Source organism: Anarrhichthys ocellatus, unplaced genomic scaffold (genome assembly GCF_004355925.1).
Source record: "Anarrhichthys ocellatus isolate YVR2014 unplaced genomic scaffold, GSC_Weel_1.0 scaffold8, whole genome shotgun sequence".
In the NCBI taxonomy this organism is placed as follows: Eukaryota; Metazoa; Chordata; class Actinopteri; order Perciformes; family Anarhichadidae; genus Anarrhichthys; species Anarrhichthys ocellatus.
Window position 1 is genome coordinate 105,545 of NW_022280038.1, and position 12,636 is coordinate 118,180.

Below are 12,636 nucleotides of genomic sequence, written 5' to 3' on the forward strand. Positions count from 1 at the left end.
TCTTTAAAGCGATCTGATTGGCTACACATTTTCAATCCTGAAAGCTGATTGGCTGAGTCCAAGCCATGCTGCGAATAGCAGCAGAGAACGGCGCTGATTTATTTATGACCAATACTGGCAAATACGGAAGAAAGTGAAAACCCATTTGAGTAACAGTGCTGCTACTTCTGCTGCTCGGAGATCGCACTCGGAGCTGAGCTGGCTTTCCTCCTCCATTGCACCCCTACATACTCCTTGGTATTTTCTTCTTCTCGGACCTGTACGTGTGTGGGAAAATGCGCCATTGTTTTACGTTGGCCCCTTGGCCCAGAACACCCAGGGGCCGTCGAGCGCCCAGCTTCATCCTCCTCAGGGTAAACTGTTGTGACAGAGCACTCAGGGGCCCCTCATTAGCTCTCTGTCCACTAAGAAGCAAAGAAACTGCTTTAATCCCCTCTGTCCTCCTCAATCTGGCAACACAGAAATGATTATAATTCCGTTTTCCTTCTGCTCTCTTGTTTTATGCAGAGTTTAACCACCTTTAAGAATGAACACCATGCTTGATAACAAAAAAAAGCCTGTTTGTTAAGAGGTGTTAACTTAGTGACAAGCATGCTGAAACTGGTTAAATTTAGCAGAAAATACATTTGGCATAACTGGAGGTTATAGTTTCCTACTGTTTGTGTATTTCTGGATTACTCCCTATATGAGAACATATACATTTTTTGCATGTTTCGATGGTTGTTTCATTGTTTTTTATACATTTGAATTAATATGCAAAGAATCAATTTGGTCCAACGGTTGTTGAAAGAGTGAGCAGCTGCTTTCAAATGAAATAAATACATCTCAGGGACAACCGTGCGTGCGCTGTGCATTTCGTCAACGTTTTAAATATGTTTCAGTCGGTTGACACCCTGATCAAACTGCAGTGTAGCATAACTGCAGAGAAATTAAATGTTTTCCTGTAGCATATCTTTAAATAAGGAACAATCATACCAGGCCTGTCAATATGGAAGGAGCTTGTCTGATTTAAACGTCTGGTAAGTGACAATATTACGGCAACACTTACAAACTCTTGCTCACACACTGTCCAAAACAACATAGAATTGAAATGGCAAAATAAACCAAATACACTTTATTTATAAATCTTGAGTTATAATTTAATACGGTACCAATATGTTAACCAATATGCTTTCACAGTACATCAGAATGGTTGTCAAAGAAGAAAATACAAATACACACACATACACACACATGCACGCACATTCACACACACTTTCGGTTCAGCAATACCCTGCAGTGGTTTATTGTGCCTTTAAGTGGCCTGGGCTCATATATGCATGAATAATAATGAAATAGATTTGTTAATTGAGCTGGGATTCAGTTCATGAATCCCATTAAGAGGCTGTAGTTACAGTATACATTGCTCCAGTGCTCTTTAAATCTCTCTGAGACAGTCAGCGTGAAAAAGACCTGGAAATCAGTTTCATTTAGTGTTTGGTAATGCATTTATCGTTAATCCAGTGAAGTAATGTCATTACTTTTCTTTGTAACAAGTTACCAGTCTAAAGAATAAGATCTTAACCCCCTTTGACCCCTCTAAGTATGAAAATGTCGGATTAACGTACAGCTATCTCACATTTAGCTTCTTGTCATCATCTCTCAGTTAAGCTGAGAAATGTCAAAATTCACTAATTGCATGAGAAATAAACATGAAAAACTGTTTTTTAAATTGTTTTCAGAGGGTAAAAAGAGTAGACATGGAAAATATTAAGGAAATATTAACTAAAAATATTTAAGGAAATACAAAGGTCAGAAAGTAATGATATTACCTATGAAAGGAGTAATGCATTACTTGGCGCAGCCTAACACTGATCATGAGAAGTGCATTTTCCAAATATTTCTTTGCTCTTTTCTTTTCATCCTTTGTACGTCGACAATGCAAACAGAATAAGACTCCAAAGTAACTAAAACAGAGCATCAATCTCACCCTTCGGTCTGTACACAGTTGAGCAAATAGGTTAAAGTCAGTTGACAATGGGTTTCAAACGCCTGTGTTAAATCTTTCTTCAATGTTCCTTAAGTCCAAAGTGCCATGTCTGGAAGGTATGAAAACAAAAAAAACTACAAAAAAACAAAACAAAAGATCAACACAAGACAATCCCTGCAGTTTTTCTCACTGGCCGGGGCAAAAATACGTAAAACATTTTAAAAAGGAGCCGAAACATAATTTACAAGCACGATAAATATACACACAGGGTCCAATAAATATCGTTTGTTATCCCAAAACCATAGACTGAGTGGTCACCACGCTGCAAAAAATAAAAAATAAATGTCCGTCATAGCCAGTCATTTCAAAAAGTTGTTTCTCCTCGAACAAGTGAAAAAAATTCTGCCAGTGGGGACAAATCGTTTAACGTCGGCAAAAAGGTTCATTCATTTCAGGGACCTTTCTAGACACATAGGGACACAATGCAGCAAGAAGAAAGATAACTCCTCGAGGAAATGGCAGTTGGTACTTTATAAGAAAATGATGAATTCAGATATTTTTGTTACATTTGAAATACCTGTATTTATCTCGTTCCACTGGCAGTTTTTTCCCCCCCTTGTTCAAAGCAAAACAGCGATTTCACGCCGCACTGACATGACTTGATTTGAGGTTTTGGGACCTTTCCTGACCGTAGAAGCACCGCTGTAGCTCTCCCCTCTATTGAATAGGCATGTACGGCCAGTTGAAGCTGCTCCCGGACAGCAGCATGTCCCTTATCAGAGTTTCTATGGGCGTTTTCCCCACAAGACGGATGAAGAAAAGCTGCTCTATGACAGAGGAAGAGACGGTGCGGAGGGAAGGCAAGCGGAGCAGCAGCTTCCCAAACCTGTTAGGCTGGTTGGGATACTGGCTCCTCACATACTCCTCTAAAGCACACTGGGATTTCTCCTGCAGACCTTCCACATGCGTCATGTCCGACAGACCACAAGCATCTACAGACAGAGAGAACGACAGCGTGACAAAAAAGAAAAAAACAGGCAGGAGAAGCAGTTTAGGACCAGAGGTGCAACCAGGAAATCAAAATGAACGGCAAAAAATGGTTTAATGTCGCAGGTATTTTGTCAACTTTGTTACTGGGGAGTGACTCCAACACACAGCAGCACGGGGAGGACAGAACAAATGAGCGGTTGATGTAGCGTAGGTCAACTGTGACCATCACGAGGCAAAAAAACACAACAAACTATTATATTTTCTGACAGAAATCATTACGTTTTGCTCGTGGACGGTACTGTTTTCCACTTGAAACTATTTACGGTGTTAAAGGAACGTGCAGGATTGCAGACAAATGAGCTTTTGTGGCTGGCTTGAACGAGTTTATTATCTTATAATAAGCAGATCTGAGTAAATCTGGGTGATATAGTAACAGATCAGGACAGCAGGTAACACATAACGTAGCCAAATCAGTAAAACCGGCTGGGGTAAAAACACAGCAGCTTGGAGTAGATTAAAGATAATATAGTTGTGCCGTCAGGGATTAATGATGGCGCTATTGCTCCCATCAAATCCCCCCAAAAAATGACATTCAGAAGAAGAAATAAGGAAAGCGTATCGATATGAGAGCACAGGCGCAGGGTCACATCCTGTGTAGTGTTTCTACACACAGCAGATCCCTCTGTTTGTACTGTAACGCTGCAGGCCGGATGGCAGCAGGGGTTAAAGAATGGTTTCTGTGTCCCAGTTTAAAAGACACGTGTTCAGATGTGCTCATGGAGACTAAAATAGACCTACACAGGAGACCTTTTTTCTTTTCTACTCGGCTGCTACTCATCCTTTTGATACTGGTAATGACCCAGCCGTCAAACACCATTCTGACCGTTATTAAAAGGCTCTAGCCCACAGCTTCACATATTTCGGTAAAGGTCGTTCAGTAGCTGTACGGCAAATTCAAAGTTCTAACAATTTAAAAGTAGAATAAAAATAGAATCATCTATTAACATTTATAATTTCGTAATTCATGTTTGAAGAGTTTTTATCAATTTCAAATATTTTTCCTACTTGGTTATTTTTATTCATTATTTGATAAATAATAAATAATGTAAAGCCTACAAATTAATTTCCGTTAATTATATTGGGACTTAAATAATAACCAACATGGTCAATAAGATAAAACTGTCTATTTAATTGCTGATGCATATTTTATGTGAAGCAACAATGGAATAAAATGTTAGCCTACATGCTATCAAAAGGTAAACGCTCAGCCCTGTTTTTATTTGCATAGGCTACTGAGTGTTTTATTTCTCAGGGGCTGCAGGGATTATTCTGTTTGGAAACACACAAAAACTTAGTTTTTTAAAAATCATATAATAATATTAATAATTCACTTCATGATACTGATAAAGTTAACTATGTTCCTTTAAGGGCTGACAACCTGTATGAGGTCATAGGTCATTGTGGTCACATAGCAAAGAAATTATATGATGAAGTCATAGGATGAAAATACTTTTCAAATAGAAACAAAAAAATGTTTCTTTTCTTTCTTTCTCTTTTGGTTTTATAATGATTCTGCAGGTCGGAGTTCTGATCAAATTGAAATTTGCAGAAGAAAAAGTAAAAATGTTGTGCATCTAACAAGTTTTTTTAATTTTCTTCTTTTTTCACACTAAATTAGAAATACCTTAAATTAACCCTTAGCATATCCTATCTTTAACGCAACATAAACTTCATCTCAAAATATTCCATTTCATTTTTATTTTTGCGCATTTCACCAAAATACACATTTAATTGGTGCTCTGAAACAGGGCGTCCATGATTTTCTTAGAAAACGAACAATTTGTGTGAAATTATATTTAGAGGTTTTTAACTAGCTTTTGATTCCCACTACCCCAATGCTCAGACGTCATCATTATCATCATTAAGCTATATATTTTTGGCCGAATTCATGGTCATGTCCGTTCAAATAAGACGGTCTATTATACTTAACGCCTTTCTTAAAAATCTGCGGTCTAAAGTGGTGTGTTGTTGGTATTTTGTTTAACTTTAACAGATTATTTTTTGTTCATACTTGTTTGACTTCATAGCGTGTTATTTACTAAACCACAACCACTGCACACACTTCACAGTCACAAAGGTGGAGGCTTATGCTACAAACACATTTCAGCCGTCCGTGCATCCATGTTTGCGTGCAGAGAAAGAGCGTTTACCTGTGGTGAACAGAACGATGGCCTTAATGCAGCTGTACTCCGCCGAGTCCACGTGCAGCACCTTCAGCTTCTCCACCTGCTCCTGGAAGACCCGGATGTGGTCCATGAAGGCCACCACCCGGTCCGCGGACATCGGGGAGGCGTGCAGGCCAGCAGCGGCGAGCAGCGGCGCGACGTGGACGGGCATGGAGCACTGGGCGGCGTTCAGCACGAACAGTTCGCTCCACGTGAGGCGGAGCAGGGCCACCTGGTCCGTCACCTGCAGGTCCGGGAAGAAAGGGATGTTGCGGGCCCACTCCACGGCGCTGAAGAGCATCCGGGCCGCTAGCTCACAGATGTTCTCTATGCCCATGATGTTGTTGCTCTGCAGGCACTGGGAGCCGAACCTGGAGGTCGGGTAGGGCTCGGCCCGCAGCAGCAGAGAGATGTATCCCGATAGATAGGAATGACACTGAAGGGGGTCTCCGTTTGTCAGAGCAAACTGGCCGTGATAAGACTGGGTGGGAAGCCTGCCCCTCTGGACAGCTGCAAAGAGAAACAGCAGAAATGTCAAATCAGCCTAGAAGGCGATTAATACAACACAGATGGCATTTACAGAAGAAAAAGAAAAACAATTAAACGACAGCAGAGATGTCGGAACAATACAACACATTATAAACACAAACTATTCTCTTAGTCATTTATAATTCATGTTTACGGTCAATATGGTGGACTAGCTCCTCACAAATAAACGTGAATAAATGTTTTGGACAGCTCCTGGAAAGAAACGTCACATTCAGCTCGCTCGTGAAGCCTATTTCTAGGCCACGACCTGCAAGATAATATCGCGCGAGAGTTTCTGTTTGTGAATCGTAGGCTACCTCATTTCAAATGGTTTCAATTTATTTTCGCCTTAAATCATGTCCTCCAATATGAATTTAACCTAACGTTACTTTCTGGCGAGTTACTTCGCTTGAACCCACTTTGATAGTAGCCTACTACTGCAGGGCCTTTGTTTTTCCTCCTAAATTGTTGGTGCTAAAAACTGTATTCAACTATATTGAAAATGTACAATAAAACTGTTAAAACTCTCAAATGTCCTTCATTTATTTTTGGAAAGCAGTAACGCTAAACTATACAGGCTGTTTGGACTGAACGACCAGCACAGATTACAGTAAATAAGAACACACACACACACACAGGCGCGCGTGCGCGCACAGTCCACACATAATCGACCAAAAACATCATGCACTCTAAAAACACAAATCAAACGAAAAAACATCAAAATGAAACCAAAATGTAGCAAAATTACTGTCGAATTTAAACATGTGACATGTAAAGCAGCTTCGGTCTGTCTGAGCCACACAATGGCCATGCAGGACGGACACACAGCGAGCGAATAGCAACAACAGCCATGCTACAAGATGCTAGGTTAACGGTAACATTAATCTCTCTCTAACATCACAGCCGGCTACATACGAAGGCTAGCATGGAGACTAGTAGCCTGTCTGACATAAATAGTCTGATATGATTAGTATGGGCGGAAAAACATATCTCTCCAGTATCACTGAGAAGACAAAGGCAACACAAACTGTGTCCTGGAATGAATTATGTAGACATTAGCTAGGCTACACACACATGTAGCGACGCACGACATTTATAGCACTTTACAGCCATGTGGTCAATCTAAATTATCTTGATAAATAGAGAGCATGAAGTGAATTTGAACAGTGTCCTAAACCGTGTAGTGCTGGATAATACGATGGGATAATACCGATAGCAACAACAGGAGTACGCCAGCCCGTACCTTCCCTCCTCATGCCGACTTTAAGGCATTTCTTGAGGCGACAGTACTGGCACTGGTTGCGGTGGTGCTGGTCTACGGGACAGTTCCTGTTGGCCCTGCAGGTGTAGGACAGGTTCCTCCTGACGCTGCGTTTAAAGAAGCTCTTACATCCCTCGCACGTGAACTGTCCGTAGTGCTTCCCGCTGGATTTGTCCCCGCACACGATGCACTCGATGTGCTGGCTCTGATGCTTGTCCATGGACGAGGAAGAGGAGGAGGAAGAGGAGGTGTTGTTGTTATTGTTGGCGGCGGTGGTCGCGGCGGTGGTGCTGGACGGATTGGGCGGCGGTGCGCCCTGGTGTGCTCCTGCTGCTGCTGCCTGGGGTATTTCCAGAGAGGACACCGGGTTCATGTGTCCCGACAGTTCCGCGGGCAGAGAGAGAGATGCGACCTGGGACAGTGGGGAGGAGAGGGTCCCCTGAGTGTCCCCGACGCCCTCGGTGTTTCTCCATGCCACCATAGCCATATCGACAGTCTGCAAAACTTTGAGCGCCCAACTTTCCCTCTTTTTATGCTGTAATTAACGCGCACTATTTGTCCTCACGAATTACTAACACGCGTTCAAGAAAACCGCGGCATTGTTTGACATAATTAAATACAAATTACGCCTGAAAAAAAAATGAATGGAGCTCATAAGATAACGGCAATGTAATTATAACGCGCGACTTCACAAGTAAAGAGTCGGCAGTCACCCAGAAACAGCTTCGGCGCCGTGGAAATCCGAAAAAAATAAAAGCTTCATTCAGACCGAGATAATGCACTGTAACATCCACAGCGGGGGAAATAAAGACAGACAACACAGAGCCAAAAATCCACGGAGGACTGTAATGTCCCCAAAATATATATCTATATGATCTGATCCTTTCTGTCCAGTGTGTCCAGCTTTACACAAGATCACCGTGCGAGCAGAGCCTTCATCAGAGGGGATGTCGCCGGATCCAGGCTTCCCAGACGTTCTGCCGATCAGTCAGGAGTTACATTAAAAAGACAACGGAGGAGAGAGTGGAAGCGACGGTTTGATGATTTTGATGATGCTTTGCTCCCGGGACGGAGGAAGAGAGTGGTGCGTCCGCGCGTCACTGGCTGTGACGTCGTTGTTTGGAGGGGGCGGGGCTAACGCGAGGAGATTCGTGCTCCAGTTGGGTTTCTGTTGATACTACATGGCTGAGTGCTCTGCAAGTTCGTAGCTTCCCCTTTCCCGGCTCTTTTTCTAGTCATCTTCTCTTCTCATTCTCGCTTTTTGATGTATGCGCACTGCACCTGCTTGACTCCGGTATATGCAGTGATTCGGTCATATACGCTGAATATACATAGTTTTAGCTTTTATGGGCCTCTCACGAGGACCGAAACAGAACACAGAGGCAGCAGATCCTAACTGCAGTAATTTGATGCCACCTAGTGTCATGAGTAAATTACACAGGAAATTACCTTTTTACGTCAGGACGCACTTGACTTGCGTTGGTTTAAGAGATAAATCCACAACATTTCTAATGAGCTGTCCACAACATGCATGTTATTTAAATTGTTCCATTATGTTAAATTCACTGCTCCCCTCCCATCTCTGTTGCAGTATACATATAGCCATATTGACATATTGTAAATTAAGAGGGGGAAAATAATATCCTGATTGTTTGTGGGATTAAAAAACTTTTTTTTTTTATTTTTATTTGTAACACTAATGCTACGTATACTTACAATTTTACCAAAAAGAGAAAACATTTCCTGCAGCATATTGTGTTATTGTTTTGCCCCCACTATAGTTCAAAGATTTTGATAAAACCCAAATACACTGGATTCACATGTCAAACCCAAACACCAAAAATAATCAGTGTTCTGCATAGCCACGTGTCATAAGATCTAAATATTAGTCTAAGACTGATTCCTGTCCATTTACTTATTTTATTTCCATTTTCAAAGATTTATCTTGATGCTCACAGAGGCTCTTGGAAGAAAGTTATCGCCATGTGAAAATGTCTGCACGGCCCTTTCACTGTTGACTCACGCTCCATGAGTCCTGAGGCCCAGTGCGCCGTCACGTTCTTCCAGACGGCCAGCTCTGCAGTCATCCAGTGACTGCTCACACACACACACACACACACACACACACACACACACACACAAAATCAAGCTCTGCTCTGCCTGCTAACAAAACACACGGCTGACGTCCAAGACCAATCAACAGTGGAAGGTCATGGCTAAAGTGTTTACCGCCATGGATGGCAATGATGCATTCCTCCACGTTTAATTCACTGAACTCTCTAGTGGCAAGTCCAGTTAACATTAATCACAGATTTTGGAGTATTGGGTGATCCGTTGTCCTTTAAGACTTATCGCACATGGGGAGCTGAAAGCTAGCTAATTGGAGACAAGTTGAGGGAAAGTATGGCCAGGAGAGACCTGCTGTGTGTGCAAAACCACCGGGATGCAAGTGTTTACAGCACAGTGGGAGGCAGTGGCTGACTTGCTGCTGAGAGATCCACAACATTATTTTAGGTCTCAAGGTGGCCATGTAAACATATCGTTGAATTACGGCTCCCCGCTAAGCTCTTTACCCCCTCTCACCAACCAATGGCACCAGATGGTTATCTGTTAAATCCACCCAGTGTGTAGGGCAAATACAGTATCAGTATGACGGGCCTGCTCAAGATGGGAGGAATGGGGCAATGACAGCCTCTGTGCTTGTCCTTAAGGAGGAGATCTAAGTAGGAAATACACACACACACACACACACATATACAAGGGTCAAAAAATTGTTTTTTACCAGTCTAATTGGGAAATGCTGTAGTATTCTTGGTATTTAGAGTCAATAGCTGTCGTGTAAGCTCATTATGTTAATTAATGAGATAACGGTTGTTATCTAAGAGTACACCGTAGCCTCTCTCATAACCTCTGGCAGTGTCACCTACTAATGCTATGGCATGTCACAACTCGGCATGTGGGCCACAACAACATATAGGAAACACATGATTGTATGGGAAGATCAAGCGAAATACTACAGGTATTTGGTTGTTGTAGCGTTACTTCAGTCGATGTGTGAATAGACTGTGTGTGTTGTATGGTGTTAAACAATTAACAACGATAAAAACCAAACAGAACAAAAGGCGTAATGCACGAGTGAGCGACAGAAAGCTGGGAGCTGGGATCTTAAATGCATGCTGGCAGGCTGACCAGGTGCAGAAACACGCAGGCATGACCTGAACTAACTTACAGAGTCCCCTGTTGTCTTCTCCATCCGCAAGATGTCTGATATGGAAACAAAATGGACTCCAAGAAGGTCATAATATCCGGTGCAACACCAGAATTCAAATTCACACCAATGACATGTATTATAAATGTCTGACATTACATCATAGGGGTGGGGTCGCAACAAAGATGGGTTTTTTTACACAAATTCAAGTGTGCATTTCCTGTTTTGGTGCAATGTATTGTTATTCGCAGAGTTCACCTTTGTTCAACGTTGACCAAGCAGATGCAGAAATGGAGAATTTCTTAAACTAGATATCAGGCTGTATTTAGGTATCCCTCTACCAGGCGTTCTAATCCACTGTTTACAGTCTGTGATCCTTTCTCAGGGCTTATAGGTGCAGTTGAATATCTTACGTAATGTACGACCAGGCCTCAACAGTTTCATCAAAACTAACAGGAGAGTGAGGGAGATGTCAATCAGCTGCTGTTAGTACCCACCCACGCAGTAAAAGGCCTAATCCAGTCAACGTAAATGAAAACGCCAGTGTGCGTTGAACATGGCTAAGTAAGGGCTTTGAGATTACATCTAATTCTGAAAGCTTTAGTTTTGTTTCAAAGACGTTCATGTTTTATATTTAAAGCTTTACTATAATTAAAGGTCCCCTATACGACATTCAGAGCATTACTATAGCAGCAAACAACTATTAGCTATGTAAAGATATAGCGGAGTAATGTCTACCTAAGCAGAGAACAAAGTCGCTCTCCCTCTGTGTTTGTTGTTATCCAAGCTTCTCCGTGCTCTGTTGACATAGACGGGCCGGCTGCAGGTTCTTTTTTTGTGCATTGTTCGTGCATGTGAGCGTGACCCACTGGCTAGCCCCTGGCCGCCGCTCTGCACTGCACTCATACGGCGGATACAGCGGTCGTCGCGGAAGCGTAGCACCCAACAACCTCTGGTTCTCCCTCAGGTTAACACTGTTAGCGCTGTCAGCACTGTCGCCGTTGTTTTGCTAATGGCGCTGTTGGAAGTGATATCACTGTATGCACCGTTAGCTGCAAGCCGCCAGGGGAGGCAATAGATGGGAATTGTTAATCAAGCCTGCTTAAGTAAAGGTCAAAATACTACTATGAAGACCATGTTTACTGTATAGAGTAGTGACGCTAAACAAAATGTCATTTGAAATTAGAGATATATGTGTTCAAGTAATAAGAGACTGTAATCTTCTCATGTTAAAAAAATCTGACAATGGATGCTTGAGAGAGCAGGGTAGTCTTCTTGCTGTTAACCTCGCAGCCATTAAAACAAAGCTGGAATCTCGCAGCTCAGCGGGGACATATCCTAGACAGAGAGCAACAATAACCTGTCAGTTAGATTAGCGCACCTCAGCCGCTGCTTCACCTGTGACCACTGAACCTTCTCTGAACCCCGGACGGCTGACCTCTCACTCTTCATGTGGGGAATTACATGCTTATGAGGCACATCGTGCTTCAGGTCAGTGTCCAATGATAACGCAACGTTAACGTCCCTCCCAGTTGTGAACGGAGCCATTCTGGCGAAGTGCAGGGATCCTCATTAGGACTTGTACAAAGCCCTACTTAACCTCTGACCTCACTGAGATCAGCACTCATTATCTGGCACAAGATTAACCCACATCGCTGAGTAAACTATATAATTAAAATAACTCTGAGACACAATCTTTACAGTGAAATAAAACAGACTTTTTTAATTGGCAAAGACTGTTGTTGCTTTCTGTCTCTAATGAAGCAGCATCAGCACTTCAAATATTTAATTCATGTTAACATCTACATGGCGTGCAGAAATACAATAATTGCGATAATAAACTGGGGAAAGTGTGTTGATTATATTTATAAATAAGAAAACTGGTTATTTCAAAATACTGGTTGTTCAGAGGTGTGTCATGTATTGTGCCTTTTTACTGACTAATACGGACATTAACACATTTAAATGTAGATGCATAGGTGGGAAAATATTAGCTGGTCTTTATCTTCTTTTTAGCATCACCAAAAATTGATACCACTAAGTTGATTACTGCATATCTGTACGAGTATCTGCTTAAATTATAAGCTAGCCTTAGCTGGCTATGTTTACATAGATCTGGATGAACTGTTGCCATAACTAAGTAAAAGTTGCTTAGCTTAGCTAGCTTATTAGCTAAGTAGCACCACTTAGAGAGACAATATATAGGAGGATAAGAATTACATACTTTGAACTATGCTGGTGCCAAATAAAAATAACTATTGTAAGCAACATGATGAGGATTTATCATGATATAATATATTATAATATACTAAAATAAAATATAATAACAGCTGTGTGAAGGCCAGAAACAGAAGCTAAAACTCTGAGACTCTGAGAGTGTCCCTTGCATCGGTCTGCATTTGGGAAACAGTAGCAGACAGGCAGGTTGCATAGTCCTTTAAAACAGGCATTATGG

General features: G+C 42.0%; 1 protein-coding gene across 2 annotated transcripts; it reads right to left on the minus strand.

The window, feature by feature from the left end:
• On the minus strand, window positions 1–7,945 carry LOC116384283 (COUP transcription factor 2-like). 2 transcript variants are annotated; one of them, XM_031848793.1, is made up of 3 exons: window positions 6,956–7,945; window positions 5,170–5,694; window positions 1–2,961 (listed from the first exon to the last, which is right to left on the minus strand). In XM_031848793.1, exons 1-3 carry the CDS (start codon window positions 7,458–7,460, stop codon window positions 2,687–2,689), a joined length of 1,305 nt encoding a protein of 434 aa, XP_031704653.1. In that variant the 5' UTR covers window positions 7,461–7,945; the 3' UTR covers window positions 1–2,686. The 2 variants fall into 2 exon arrangements, with proteins under 2 accessions (XP_031704653.1, XP_031704652.1); XM_031848792.1 differs by having other exon boundaries at window positions 6,923–7,945.
• Window positions 7,946–12,636: the final 4,691 nt, after the last annotated feature.

Bases quoted from the DNA above. Each gene is read 5' to 3' on its own strand.
- LOC116384283 (XM_031848792.1), bottom strand. From the start codon at position 7,460: ATGGCTATGGTGGCATGGAGAAACACCGAGGGCGTCGGGGACACTCAG. The intron at 5,695-6,922 runs GTATTATCCCAT...TTCTCTTTGCAG, and splicing joins TACTCCTGTTGTTGCTATCG to CTGTCCAGAGGGGCAGGCTT. The intron at 2,962-5,169 runs GTAAACGCTCTT...CTCTGTCTGTAG, and splicing joins CATCGTTCTGTTCACCACAG to ATGCTTGTGGTCTGTCGGAC.